Raw genomic sequence first — 15,749 nt, 5'->3', positions numbered from 1 at the left:
CCCCCGTCCCTGGGATTCTCCAGGCAAGAACACTGGAGTGGGTTGCCATTTCCTTCTCCAATGCGTGAAAGTGAAAAGTCAAAGTGAAGTCGCTCAGTTGTGTCCAACTCTTAGCGACCCCATGGACTGCAGCCTACCAGGCTCCTCCGCCCATGGGATTTGCCAGGCAAGGGTACTGGAGTGGGGTGCCATTGCTTTCCCCAGTGATATCTCTAGAGATGATAAATCTGAAGATAGTTTACATTACTGTGTTGAGAATAGAAAGACTATGAGAAAACAATATGAAAAAAAAAAAAAACACTGTAAGAAGGTGACTAATGAATGAAACAGCTACCACGGCTTCTAAGGCTGACAGGACTGAATTACACTATTATGTGCCATTATGCCGCACTGCAGTCAGGGAATGGGTCTCGGGTCACCGCGACGCCTGTGTGCAGGAACTGCCAGCCAGGCCCTCAGCGTGCTCACTTCCAAGCCCATGTGCAGGGACTGCCAGCCAGGCCCCCAGCATGCTCACTTCCACGTCCGTGTGCAGGGACTGCCAGCCAGGCCCCCAGCATGCTCACTTCCACGTCCATGTGCAGGGACTGCCAGCCAGGCCCCCAGCATGCTCACTTCCACGTCCGTGTGCAGGGACTGCCAGCCAGGCCCCCAGCATGCTCCCTCACCTTCCTCTCCCACCTTTCCTTCAGAGTCAGCAGGAGAGAGAGGCGTGAGCTCCAGGCATGAAGTCAAGAAGAAATGAACCCCTGACTTTCAACGCCTTTCTAAAGATGCAACCTGGAGACTTAGATTTCTAACTGCTCAGGGCCTAAGCCTCTCACATGAACAGACAAAGGCCGGACTCTCACGATGTGAGGCCTGGGCCCACTCAGGAGCTGAGCAAGCACCTATTTCCCCTTTTCTTGTAAGTCAGCTCCTTTCTCTCACTTCTTTCTGATTCTAGCAGCTGTGAGGCCTTCTTACATTCCTAGTATAATGAAGAATAATGAGAAATTGTGATTTATTGAGGTTGTAGGTTATGCCTATTCATCATGAACACATTCACGAAAATAGCTCTTTTGATAAAGCACACCTCAGAGGTACAAAAGTGGGCTTGGGACCATGATATCCATTGCCTAATCTGCACTCAACAATCTAGCTGAGGAAAAAAGATGGTTCAAAAAAACAAAAACTAATCCACTGATTAGTCATTTTTGGACTGACTAGTCTATGGAACAATATACTTTCAGATATATACACACGTGTGTATATATACATATACATGCATATACGGTAAATCTATCACAAAAGTACTATTACCACATTGAACCTGACACAGACTGCTGTTTTCCTTCCTATTGGTATTGAAAACACTGCTAAATCTGCTTAAGTCTAATGGAAATACAAATGAGTGGTCAATTTTTAAAGTTCACATTCACTTTTATATAGCTAGATAAGATTTTAAGTGAAGCTAAATAAAACTCAGGAAAGTTAAAAAGTATTCAAAACATGAATAATTGTTAAACAGAAAAAAACATGAATAATTGTTAAACAGAAAAACACAAAAGCTCTAAAAACAAATGTCCCTTATTCAAAAACAAACACAATGATCCCACTGGCTATTTCAACTCTTCTGGATTGAATCTTACAGTAACAGGACCAAGAGCGCCAAGCTCTCCCACTGAGACCTGAGAAACCCTGAAAAATAATTGGCTCTCTAATTGAAGAAGAAAAGAAGATTAAAGAAGGGAGAAGAGCCCTACTTCAGGAGGAATGAGTCTAAGGCAATATGATGACAGAAGAGGACACTGGCAAGTAACTAAGAGACAACAATTAAATTAAAATAAATTGCTTTTTCTGTGTGAAATGCAGCTGTATTAGATCTTTTGATAAATGTGATTTCTCTCAGTGATGAAATTTCCCCAATTAAACTTTTTTTATATATTATATTTTAAATTATCTAGTGAAATATGCAATTATAATCATTTATATGTTCATATCCATTTGTAGATGCATATTAGGTTTGAACATTATATAAATATTCTTCAGATAAAAATACTGTTGTGAAATGTCATAAAACAAACTGTACTTTAAAATATAACTAAACTTCAAAGTGAGAGAATTAAGTTTTTCAAGAAGGCAATACAGAAAGTTATCTCCCAACAAAAGTTTATAAGTTAAACAATATAACACATTTCTTTTTCTAAATTAGAAAATAATTAAATAATAATAATTAAATGATAACAACTGAAAGTCAAGAACCAATTTGCTTATAGATATCAGTGGCTCTTTACTGCAGCTTTCTGAAGGGTATTTCTGAATTGGGAAAAAAGTAAATATATATATATGCAGAATTTATTAATATCTTAGAAAAAAATGAAATTAATTGTATATATTACAAACTGGAAAATATACAGTAGGATATGGTATCTGTTGCACATTAATTAAATATAGTATATTTAAATAAAGAAGAGGCAAATTAATGCCTGGCTCTTAGACACGATATGACGATTTTGCCTAAGGCTTTGGAAAGGCACTTAACTATGGTAACAAAACCATGTTAGTGTGATTAGTAAAGATCCACAGATCAATAAATATTTAGTGAACAGAACAAATGATTTAAATAATTAAGTCAAAATGCCCCTGGACCCAAAAATAGCATTCCTATTAAGGGAACGCAGGGCTAAAAGGAAACATATAATTTTAATGAGCAGAATCAACAGGGTCAAGTATCTTGTGAAATGTTGTAATTTACGGCCTCCTCAGCCCTGTTCCTATGGTTGCGTATGGATGTGAGAGTTGGACTGTGAAGAAGGCTGAGCGCCGAAGAATTGATGCTTTTGAACTGTGGTGTTGGAGAAGACTCTTGAGAGTCCCTTGGACTGCAAGGACATCCAACCAGTCCATTCTGAAGGAGATCAGCCTGGGATTTCTTTGGAAGGAATGATGTTGAAGGTGAAACTCCGGTACTTTGGCCACCTCATGCGAAGAGCTGACTCAGTGGAAAAAACTCTGATGCTGGGAGGGACTGGGGGCAGGAGGGGAAGGGGACGACAGAGGATGAGATGGCTGGATGGCATCACTGACTCGATGGATGTGAGTCTGAGTGAACTCCAGGAGTTGGTGATGGACAGGGAGGCCTGGCATGCTGCGATTCATGGGGTCGCAAAGAGTCGGACACGACTGAGCGACTGAACTGAACTGAACTGAAGCCCTGTTCTTCTCTGTCAAAGATTTCCAAATCCTAATTCTTGGAGCCTGTTTTATACGTCACCTTACAAAGAAAAGAGAACTTTGATGATGTGGTTAAGGTTAAAAACCTTAAGATTAGGAGAGTCTCCCTGATTATCCAGATGGGCCCAATTTAATCACTAGTCTTTAAAGAAACTTTCCTGATTTAGGTCAGAGTCTGAGAAATATGTACTCAAGGATATCAGGTGAGGGAGGCTCAGCTCACTGCTACTGGCTTTGAGGAACTGAAGAGGAAGCCACAAACTGAAGAATGTGGGAAGCCTCTGGAAGCTGGAAAGCAGGGGACAGACTCTCCCTAAGAGCCTCCAGAATGCAGCCCTTGATTTTAGCCCAATGAGACCCACACAGGACTCTAACCTACAGAACCACAAGACAGTAAATTTACGTGGTTTAACCTACTAAATTTGGAGAAATTTGTTAGAGCATCAATAAAAAACTAATACAAAGCCCCATCTGTGAGCATGAGCATAATGATTTCCTCCCGCTTTGCCAGCTGGGCTATGCTGAAACTGGGGTGAAAGACAGGAAACAGAGGAGAAGTTAATCTAATGTCACTGGATACTGAATTTACCACCCCTGGGACAAACCCCCAGGCTTCTTTTAGTTAAAATCACTTTTAACTGAGTACTATTTCCTGCAGGCAAACTTTCTTTTCTGTATTCATCAGAAAAGACTAATTTACATACACTAATGCAGCATGTAAATTTCCAAGTTCATCTGCCAGTCTCATGTTTCCAGGCTGTAAATCATTCAGAGATAAACACTTTTCAGAGTTTTGCCTCCCCTATTATTACTAGACAGGCTATTGGAGAAGAAGAAATACAATAGCCATTTTCAATTACATTCTAAAGACATTTCTTTATGTATTTCTTCAATTTGTCACCTGTTTAGGAAATAAGAGTTAGGCTAAATGATATGTATAAAAGACAGTGTTATACAATTGACCTAAATAATTTCTTTAGGTTACATCACAGAGCTGGAAAAGAAGAAGAGGAGGAGCCTGTTCTTGAGAAATGATCACTCCTCTGGACCTTCTGCTAGCGCTCTATGAAACTAAGAAAATGAACAGTTCTCATCTTTCCTGCAAACCCTGCAGGGATTTAGGCCAAAAGCTCTACTTGGCACTCTGATTTGCCTATCAACTAAAGGCTCCTTTTGCCTTAAAGAGGGGTCTCCAACCTCCGGGCTGTAGACGAGTACCTCCTGTCAGATCAGTGGTGGCATTAGGTCAGAAATAAAGTGCACAATAAATCTAATAAATCTGGTCCACGGAAAAACTGTTTTCCACAAAATTGATCCCTGGTGCCAACAAGGTTGGGGACTGGGACCTTAACGCATCCCAGTTCCATAAAGACATTAAGCCATTCATATCACCCTCATTAGGCTGAAACTATAAATAACCATCAAGCATAATGAATTACTAACAAGATCCAGTAAGGTTTTATAAAGAACTGAATGAGCTTTCCAAGATCATTTTCATCAGCTCAATAATCTAAAACAGAACCACACCAAGAAAACCAAAGTTAAAATTTTCAGTTATTAAAATTATACATCGTCGGGCACCAGCTCCATTAATCACTCAAAAACTGAAAGAAAAAAAATACAGAAAAATTTTTAAAAATAGGGAAATAAAGGTCTTTACATTGATTCAACAGATCCTTCTCCACAGAATCTTAATAAAGTATTTGACAGTTGAAGATGTATACAAAAATGAAAGAAACAAGATATACCGACTGGTATTCTAGAAGTCTTCATACGTAACTACTACCAGAGGTCCATTAACAGAGCAGTTTAGAAAGCTTCACTGGAAAGTGAGGTCAAGGTGAAGGGAGGTCATTTAACTTGTTACTATTGTAGAAGATTCAGAGATGATACACAAAACAAGGCAAGTAAAGATGAGCCTGCGTTCTCAGAATTTAAGTTCAGCTAATATTTCTTGAGCAACTACAATGAACTGGGCATTGCAAAAGATGTCCGAAAATATTCATTATACAATCCTCAAAATAACCTTATGAGCTGGATCTTATCTCCTACATTTTAGAGAGGAAAGACCTACAGCTGTAACGGCTGGGGTCACACACTTGTAGCTGAACTCCAGTCTCTCACTTCTTCCACACACTCCACAGCGTGATGTTAGTATTTACAGCTCAAATACTTACAGAAGTGAAAAAAGGTACTGAATGATGAAAGATGGTCTTAATAAAAAACGGCAGGTTTTTAAAGCCTTTAATATAAATCGTGGGATGAGGATGAACTGCTGTGGGGCAGTGGTAAGGTGGCAGGAGATGAGAGGAAAATTATTTTAAATCAAAGAAGAGCACTTTAAATAAAACATAATAGGATTTCTTTTAATCAGAGAAGCAGCATGGCATAGAAGAAGGAGCAATGACTTTACACTCAGATCTGTATTCCATTCAGAGTGGCAGCTCCTTTTAGCTGAACTTCACTTGAAGAGCACAACTTTTTCTTAAAGATAAAATGTATGGAACATTTACCTGGGGTGCTTCACAGGATTGCTTTGGGGAGCAAATAAAATGACATAAATGAAATAAACATTACTTTTAAAAAGGACACATTATTAATATTGTTGCTTTCTTATTGTCTAATTAGGGAGTAAGTTTTATATTTGTTCCACATTTGATACATGTTTGTATTAACAAATGCATTATTTAATAAATGGATGTCCAGATGTTGGAACCATCATAAAAATTACTCTAAGTTGGATGAAATATCTCATTACAAATAACACACTGGGCCCTTCAATTACAAAACAAGCAAGCCCAAAAGCCACGTACATGTGAAGAGGTGGCAGGTGAGGGCAGGCCCGACCTCAGTCTCACCTGTACAGTAGGGCCTGCAACATCTGCGGGCACGGACCCGTACTGCGATCAGAGAGGTAGACCCCTTCTCTTGATTTTAAATGCATAAAAAGTACATACTAGTTCTAAGGGAGTAAACTGTTCTCAAATGCAGTTATTAAAACACACTGAATGCCAGTTTGTGGACCAGTCACACATCTGACAACCATGGAGATGGGATGCTCAGATCTCCCTTCAGAAAAGAACTTTCCAGTCAGCTACAGAAAGAGCACCCTGAGCTCACAGGCTACGAGCCACGAGCCCTCCCGGCCCCTCCACAGCTGGAGCCCCAGCCAAGGCCCGAGTGTGGCAGGAGTGCCCAGGCCGGCCAGCAGGCTCCAATCCGGGACCACCCCCCCGTCCCGCCCCAACACGCATCCTGGGCTCCAGGGCTGAGAACTTCTCAGATTTGCAGGACAGTCCTGGTTCTTCCTGCCCAGTCCTGCTCTCACCATCTTTTACCCTTCACATCCATTACCCACTGCTTAACTCTTAAAAATCCCTCCTGTACTTCAACATCTCAGCATTTGTTTCCAGGAGAACCCAACTGACAAAATAATATTTTTTATTCAAGTCTTAAGTAACAAAGTCTAGCTGACAGTCTAAAAATTTATATGCTAATGTTGAAGTAGTGATGAGTTTCAGTGATATTTCAATGTACCTGAAACAATTCTCACGTGATATAAAAGTACACGGACTTCCCCGATGGCTTGGCAGTAGAGAATCTGCCTACAATGCAGGAGGTACAGGAAACACAGGTTCGATATCAGGATTAGGAAATGCCCTGGAGGAGGAAATGGCTACCCACTGCAGTATTCTTCTCAGGAGAATCCCATGGACAGAGGAGCCTCACAGGCTTCAATCCATGGGGTCACAAAGAGTCGGATGTGACAGAGTGAATGCACCCACGCAAGATGCAAAGTACACACAAATACATTACATAATGTAATGTATTCCATTACAGATAGAAATGGAATAGCTTCTGCTCTGTTTATTGTTTATAACTGAAGGAAAAACTAAATATTGATTAGAGGTTAGTGAAAGTAATGATGTTACTTTTATTTTTCTTATCAAAGTTCATAGACTCCAAGTTAAGAACTCCTGGGATACAGCATGTCTAACTTTGAAATATCCACTCTTTTAAGGCACAGACATGCACTTGGACAAGTCAGACCTGTGATAAACAAAGGTCTCTAAACTAGCATTCTCCTCAGATGCCATGACATTCATGAAAGCTTATTCTATACATAGAATATGTTCAAAGTTTGAAAGTATATGCCCAAATGACCTGAAGTATATGCCCAAATGAAGGGCAGCGGGGGGAACACCCAGCTTAACTAAACACACAAATACATAATCCAAATCTAACTTAGAAAATTCAAGGTTACATAATTATAATAAAGTTATCTCCATGAGAAATTTTCTTTTTTTTTTTTTCCTCTTACAAATAAACTTAATACACTGTTTCTTATCGAATTCCTATAGCTTGGAATTCAGCAAGGAGCACCCATCTCCTATGACTCTCCTACCACGAGCCCACTCCCTGCCTGTGCTCCAGAGATGGATCAGGTACAGTGCTAACTCCACATGAGTCTCGGTCTTCAAAGCCTGGCAAGTGGTGTGTGTGGAGGTGGGCCCAGGGATGAGAAGGGGCAGGAAAGAGCAGAGAAGAGGGGAAGTGGTGAATGGCCAGATTTACAAAATATTGCTTTAGATTAAAATAACACACTCAGAAGGAAGAGCCTCGTTTTTATTTTCTGGAGAATAATACTGTGCACTAATTATGTGGGAATCCTGAGCAATAGAACATACTGCAGACAAGGCAATTGCAAAGTGTACATTGAGTAATCAGACGGTAACAAGAGATGCCAGTGTAAATGAGGAAGAAGGCAGAAGATGCAGGAAATGGACGAGAAATCCTAAGAGAAAAAATCCTAACAGATGATGACAGAATGTAACAAATTTACAATTCTGTTAAGGTGCACCACAGAAAACTGCTACCAGAAATAAAATACCAAGATGAATTACTTGTAAAACAGGAGACGGCACTGCCCAATCTACTGCTAGTCAAATGACTCTAGTCGAATCCAATGCCCTGATACCATTCCGTTCTCTGATGGAAGAAGAAACAAAACAGAGAAAAAAGGAAAGGGGGGAAAAAGCCGCGTTTATGGGCACACACTCCCCAATACTATATAAGCAAATCCAACCCTCCTCCCTTTCTGTTTACAGCATCACCACAGTATATAAGAAAACATGTCTACTTACAGGGACTTTTAAAGCTTCTATCACAACATGCCAAAGGTATGCTGGGTAACTAAGCACGTGACTGACGCATTCTGTGGACCTGAAAATTGCCTGTAGCTCTAACCTAAACAACCCCTTTCTATACCCTCTCTCTCTAGGTTTACCTCACTAAAGCTTTCAGAATAAATTCTGGTTTCTTTTGCAATACAACAGAGAATACAATTGGTAACAATGAGATACTCCCTAATGGTGAAACAAGCATGACATTCCTGACCTACCTCATAATTTCCTTAAAGTTGTTTTCAGATTCAGTCACACAGACAAAAACCAAAATAGATCCCTAGAAAAATATTTAATTCTCCACAAACTTCCTCCCCAATCTTCCTAAATTAGTGTTTGTCAAATGTCTTCAGAAATCTGCAAGATATTGAAGATATGTTCATTTTGGCATCATTTCTATATTAACATGCCCTCAAGAACCATATTTCTCTGTTAGAAATTATATTGTTCATCTTAATGCAGGCTTCGGAGGTAGTTCAGGATTTTTATACACTTTGGCTTGTACAGAGTAATAAACTGTGTTTCAAACACAAAGACACATCCTGAACACAGCCAAGTCACTGGGATAATCCATGGTTTATCACTCTCTACCTCAATACTTTGTCCACTGAACTATGATGTCAGAAATCTAAGCTTGATTTGTTTTTAAGTACATAATCCATTAACTGTTTCCATATGCCATAACTGTTCAGTTGAGAAATTATTTATAAACCAGTTTATTGACTCTATCTGGCAAAGAGGACACACCTGTTATAAAATGTGATTACTTCAGAAAGCTAACAATTGTGGAATCACATTTTCATAATTAATCAGTCTAAACGAATTAGACTATTCATATACTTTCAGAAAGCCCTTTAATCCCTATTAAGTTAACAGTTTGTGAATAATGAACGTAATTAATATTAATTTTACTTGATAAATCCAACACCAATAACCTGTTAGTATACGTTAATCCATTTGCCAACAGCCTGTAAAAATTAACCACCAGATGCTTCCAATCTGGTAAAAAATACACAGGTCATTAGCATTATTTTGATGATGCCAAATGTTCAGTATATGAATATTGTGATTAAATTTCTGAGAGATATATAAACAATGCTCTTTCATAACCTTGTTAAGTCTTAGCAGAAGCCTGAAACAGTAAAACATAGTCGTCTTTTCTATAATCAAGATGAGCACTGGTTATCTCACTCCTGGTTGTTACACTTCAGCTGCGAACTTGAGTGCACAGCACCGAGGCCACAAGGCCGTGTGATCCTAGGGCCAAGTCTACCTCCTCACCACAGTGTCCCCCGTGCCAAACACAAGTCTTCACATACGATATGTCCCCTGTAAATACTTGAGGTGAACAACTGTAGATAAACAGGATAGAGAAAAAGCAGGAGAAATTAATGAGGCAGATGAAAAAAAAAAAATATATGATTAGGAAAAATGCCAACATGTTATTTTCAAAAGAATCTAAACTATAGAAAACTAAGATTCATCTCAAAAGTTTAGGATGGAGAGAACCAAGAAAACTAAAGTGAGATACTTACAAGGGAAATAAAGTATAAAAAAGAAAATGATATAACTGAATCAGAAAAAAATATTGATTTCATAGGAAAGGACTTAGGAGTTTCTGTACTCCTTATGACACAAAACACGTTCCTATTGAAGCAATGGTATAAAAGTCATAGGAAGGAGATTAGTTTAAAAAGCAAAATAAGTAAAATCTAACTGGAAAAAAGAGAAGAAAAATAATAAAGAGCAACATGAGTTAAGAGGAAAGGCTCAACTCTCTCAAGAACATCTTGCTCCATCTGTGAGTTGATGGGGCAGGGTGGTACTGTGTGGTTACAATTGTTTCAATCAGCAGACCAAGAGAAAAACCTCAGAAGAGATGCAGTAAAGATTAAACAAGGTCACATGAAGAAGACCCAGTTCAGGGCTGGTATAGCACAAGTGCTCAACAGGAATGATTAGTTCCTCTTCCTTTTCTGGGTATGAGCCCTCTGAAACCCAGTTATCTTAACCTAAATGCCTCATAAACCTAAAGCATTATAAGACAAAGAACCATACTTGGTAACAAAAAAAAAATAAAGAACATGAGGGAGAATTCCAAGGTTCTTTTTAAATTACTGGCTTCAGTTCTGTTTTGTTTTTGTTTTTGTTTTTTTTCTTTTTCCTTTCTGCCAATTTCAAATGCACAAAGACTGGTGTCTACCATTTAAAATGCCTGGAATGGAACATTCACCTTTGTAATCAGAGAAAGAGCCTTGGTTCTTAGTCCAAAGAGGTACTACAAGTTTAAAAAAAAAAAACAAGCAAAACACACCTTTTCTCTAAAAATCCGTTAATTTTTCAGTAATCTGAATCCTGTGTCCTTCCTGCCAAACTGTGATGCAAGCTAACAATCAATCAACCCATGTTCATGCCTCTATCGCCCCCTGCCTGCTAGAGAGGGGAGAGCAACTGCATTTCCATTCTGAATTCTGCAGAAATGACAAAACTGATTCAAAGAAAAGTTTGGCATCATGGGAAACAGGCAAAAGTTGCAGCCAGGCCATGAATAAAGGAACAAGGAGCAACCTATCCAACACCCCTGTGTCTTGTCTAAGTTCTCCAGGCACCTTGGTCTTGCCTTCCTTTCTTGTCTTTCCTATATCTACACAAAGTCCTGTCCTGAAAGCAGTAACAAATGATCTTTTCTAATAAAATACTAATCAGGCCAAAAAGCACACTTAAGGCTCCTCAACTAATGCTTTCTAGGAATTATTCTTTAAAATCCTGACCAAAAAAACAGTCGCCCTCACAGCTTGCCTCCTGTTGGCATTGTAAGATGTTGGCATTGCCCAGCATTATGACCGTGGGCTTCCTCATTTTTCCAATGATCATTTATATAATGTCACAGAAAAGAGGAAGCTGCATTTGAGTTGAAAGAAAAGATGTCGTAGACCTCTGCCAGCCTCTAAGTCAAACTGAAGAGAGATTTGGGGCACTGGGGATACACACAGAGTCAGAAAGATACTGAAATATGGAATATTCAAAAAAGGATCATCATTTCCTCACCTTAACCTTTACAACTGATATTAGATTGAGCTAATGTCTATTTTTTTCAACCTTAAATCATAAGGCTAAAGTTAGATGACTTAAGAATTTTTTAAAGGTCCAATTATTTCATTTAAGGCTACACTACAGCTAAATTGAAGGCATGCTAACAAGTTTCCCTTTTGAGCCTCATTAATTAAGAAAGTAATCAGAGTACAGAGAGGAAAAAAAAGAGTAGCTGGATGGCAGTATTACTTAAACAGCTTTTAGATATCACCCTTTCCACCTACAAGAAAAGCAAAGGGAAAACTAATCAATTCCAGATTATGAAATCTGAAATTCTGAAGTGTTTTACATGCAAATACACATTTTAACTGCCATACATTTTCCTTGATTGCCTGAAGAGTGCACTAATCTTTTTTAAAGAAAATTTTGATTCTCCATAATCAAAAGGTAAAATTAAGATCTGCTTACTTCACAAGTTTTACTAGGGTTAGCTTACTAAGAAATTCCCCTGCTTTTCAAAGATCAAAATATATTATTTTTACTATTTTAGTCAGGAAAAATGGTGTTTCAAAATATCTGATAAAGGCTTTGGATTTAAAACAAATTCTAGAAATCTAATTTACAATTAACCTGTTAGAGTTTCTAACATATTATTTTTTAGAAACAGTTTCCAATTTTAATTTAGAAAGCATTTCAAAGGAATGCAAATGATGTTTTTGGTATCTGCCAGCACCCCTTGGTTGCTGTGATGATCAAGTTAAATCAGATACATAAAGCCTCTGGCATGGTACCTAGCGTGCAGCAGGCACTTTAAGAAGTCAGCACTTCAGTCTACACAAGGCATTCCCAGCTCTGTCCAATGCAATCTCTCCCTACCACCTCTCTGTTTGATGAGCTCAGGGATATAAGTGGCATAAGTCTGTTAAAAGGTTCCTTTCTGAAAAATAAAAGATAATGCCTGATGTGAAGGGTTTGTACTACAAATCTAGAAGGTATTACTCAAAAATGAAATAAACAGTATATGTGAGTATCAACCCTGAAACATAAATGGTAGGCCCATAACAAAATCAAATTTCAGACAAGAGTAATTCCTAAATATAATTGTTAAAAAGAGAAAATTCACAGTGCATAGGTAAAAGCTATCTGTGGGTAGCTCTTGAAAATGAATTTCATTGTTCATAATGAAAAGATGATATAATCTACTCACAGACTCTATTTCAAGCTACCTTTCAAGATAATCTATAAATCTGATAATTTCTATCCCATATGAGCCATACTAATTAATTACATGGTAGTCACTGCAACATTAAAGAGTGGGAAAATTATGACTAGAGGAAGACTCACACTTTGATTTTGTTTTTCTATTTCTCATTGACTAGAGGGAATTTTCGGGAGAAGGCAATGGCACCCCACTCCAGTACTGTTGCCCAGAAAATCCCATGGATGGAGGAGCCTGGTAGGCTGCAGTCCATGGGGTCGCGAAGAGTCAGACACGACTGAGCGACTTCACTTTCACTTTCCACTTTCATGCACTGGAGAAGGAAATGGCAACCCACTCCAGTGTTCTTGCCTGGAGAATCCCATGGATGGAGAAGCCTGGTAGGCAGCAGTCCATGGGGTAGCGAAGAGTTAGACACGACTGAAGCGACTTAGCAGCAGAGGGAATTTTCATATCAAAATTTTCTCTGAAAATATCCTCCTTTATGAAAGTCTAACTGAGAATATCTTCAAAGAAGGTATCGTGTAGAAATTTTTTAACTCTGGTATTAATCATTTGCATTTTAAAAATTGCTTGGTTGATCCTCTACATAAAAAAACTAACTTCATTTATCCATTATTAATGTAAAAACATCATTTATAGGATACAAATAATACTATTGAAAGCATCTAAAGAGTTGCAATATTAAAATACTAAAAGTAACAAATAAGCAAGGTATTAAACTTACCTTTTGGTTGGCAACAAAACGTATTCTCAAGTTTACAAAGCAAATCCACACTTTCATACTTATTTTCATTTGCTTTTACCCAGAAACAGTCTTCAGTCATTTCCTGAGGTCTGATCTGCAGTCAGAGAGAAGACAGATTCACAAACGGTTGAGTGTATCATCTGTTTCCTACCCAGTCACCATCTACACACCCAGTATCCCAGAGCTGCCAGCAGATATTTATGGAGTAATCTCCATAATATTTTTTACAAAGTGTATTCAATGAAATACAAGTTCTGTAGAAAGTTAAGGTGTTATTAGGGAAAATGATTAAAAAAAAAAAGGTTCCACTCTCAAATAGTTGGGGACTGAAGCTGAATGCAATGAAGTTTGTTCTTTCTCAGTTATACTTCTCCTAATCTTTAACAATGCTCAGTTTATGTGATCCGTGAAACCATCTTTCTGCAGGATTCTGAATTCCTGTGTCTCTACTAAATATCCACCTTAGCCAGCAAGTAATAATTTTTGCAATAGCTACCAACATAAAAAAGTTCCTAAGAATACTAACTTTTCTGTATTTTTTAAAACATTTCAAAATACATGGTATAATCATGATAATATTAAATTATGTAATGTATGTATTTAAATGTTATGTATGCATTTGATTATAAACCAAATCCCAGTCAATTATCATAGACTCCTACACAATTTATAAACTAGAAAGCTTCAGTCAACAGTAAAGGGCTTTAAACTCAACACTTTTCTTAAAAGAATTCCTGTTTATTTAATACCATTTTGCATAAGGTTCCCATAGGAAATTATATACCAGTAAATACAAATTTAAGCTTTAATCTAAGAAATAGTATTATTTCTCTACTTGTTTCTGTTATACCTTTAACCAATTTAATCTTCTCATGCTGGTTTCCAGTTTAAATTCTTTCTTTGGTTTTAACCCAAAAGGCAGGATCTGTGGAGGTGGAGCGGTCTGTCCAGTGAGAAGTCCAAGCGGAGGGGGCGGGGGCACAGGCCCTCCGCCAAGCGGTAAGGGCAGCCCCGGGAGCGGGGGTGGGAGCGGCGGTGGGGGCGGCGGGGGCGGCGGGGGCGGCGGTGGGGGCAGGGCTGGAGGGCCGGTTCCGTTTCCATCTGAAGGAGGCAAACAGGTACCGGGTGGCAAGGCACCAAACTACAGGGGAAAAACAATAAGAACCATGACAAAGAGCTCTCTACAAGGCAGGTTCAAGCATACGTTTCTCAAAAATTTTGTTTGAAACCAAAAGTTTCTCAAAAATTTTGTTTGAAACCAAAAACAACTGAATTTCAGTAATGCCATGTGGTTTAACCTACAAACAAAATTTCAACAAATTTTTTTCCCAATTTAAGAGTATTATTATAGCTTTTGTTTTCTTAAAAATGTAACTGCCAGAAAGATTACTCCCCATTTTAAGGTAGTTATGGTCATGTGGGTGGAAATGTCCAAGAGGCGAATAGTGACCCGGGTCTAAAAGATCTGCAAGTCAGCAGTCTCAAGAGGACAACTGAAGAAGCCATTTGTGCAGGTAAGTTCACCCAGAGGACGGAGCATGAGGAAAGGTTTATATACAGAATTCTGTGGGACACCAGCATTTAAGTTAGTAAAAATTAAAAAAAAAAAATAAGATCCAGAAAAAGAGAGGGAAATAATATTGCCACATTGCCCTTGAGGAAAAATTAACTAAGATTCTTAGTAAGACCTGCAAAAGCAAGACACGACCTGGTTACCAGGCACTTCTATCCTTATGCTTCTGTTGCTTAATAAAAATAGATGCATTTTTACTACCATGAAGGTGATAGGAGTTGATAAATAATTTTTGTGATGATGATTTCCTGAAACTAACTTCAACTCTAAGCCATATAGCTATATAAGTATTAATAAATCATTTAAAAATTTTATGGTAAAATTATGGAAAGTAGATTATGCACAAAGGCCTGAAATCAACATCCAAAATCAGCAAAAAAAAAAAAAAAAAAAGAAAAAGTATTTAAGAGAAATTGAGACCACAATCAAAAAACATGCCTTATCAAAAACATTACATATAAAGAAAGAATCACTTTAGTGTTGGGCTGGGTTGCTGTGATAATGGATACCACAGCCCTTTGAACGTTAAGGATGTATGTACATCGTACTCACATTCAATAGGCATTTATAGTTAACAATTAATGTCTTAAAACAAAGGTATAGCTGCCTTTCTGCTCTAGACTTTGATGAGTGTGATTGAGAATGTCACTGCTGAGGCCAGACACTATTATCACCGTGCCCCCAGTCTGTGCCCAGCGTCTAACAGTGCTTGGCTGTTAAGTGACACAAGGAATGAAATCATGGATAACAGAACACATTTTATTCATAACCTTTATA

The 15,749-nt window shown here is 38.3% G+C and overlaps 1 protein-coding gene across 14 annotated transcripts in view; it reads right to left on the bottom strand.

Annotated features, from left to right (window-relative positions):
• DIAPH3 (diaphanous related formin 3) overlaps positions 1–15,749 on the bottom strand; it is a 560,663-nt gene that overhangs the window by 332,661 nt on the left and 212,253 nt on the right. For all 14 annotated transcript variants that reach the window (XM_086328449.1, XM_086328451.1, XM_086328462.1 and 11 more), the window contains 2 exons: positions 14,250–14,540; positions 13,379–13,493 (listed from right to left, as the gene is read on the bottom strand). In XM_086328449.1, coding sequence (XP_086184575.1) covers positions 13,379–13,493; positions 14,250–14,540 — 406 coding nt within the window. The remainder of the gene's footprint in view (positions 1–13,378; positions 13,494–14,249; positions 14,541–15,749) is intronic.

This window comes from Bos grunniens, chromosome 12, assembly GCF_055505025.1.
Source record: "Bos grunniens cultivar Pamir isolate PY7600 chromosome 12, Bosgru_T2T1.0, whole genome shotgun sequence".
Classification (NCBI taxonomy): Eukaryota; Metazoa; Chordata; class Mammalia; order Artiodactyla; family Bovidae; genus Bos; species Bos grunniens.
The sequence above is the reverse complement of the archived record's forward strand: the minus strand, read 5'-3'. Positions and strand labels throughout refer to the sequence as shown.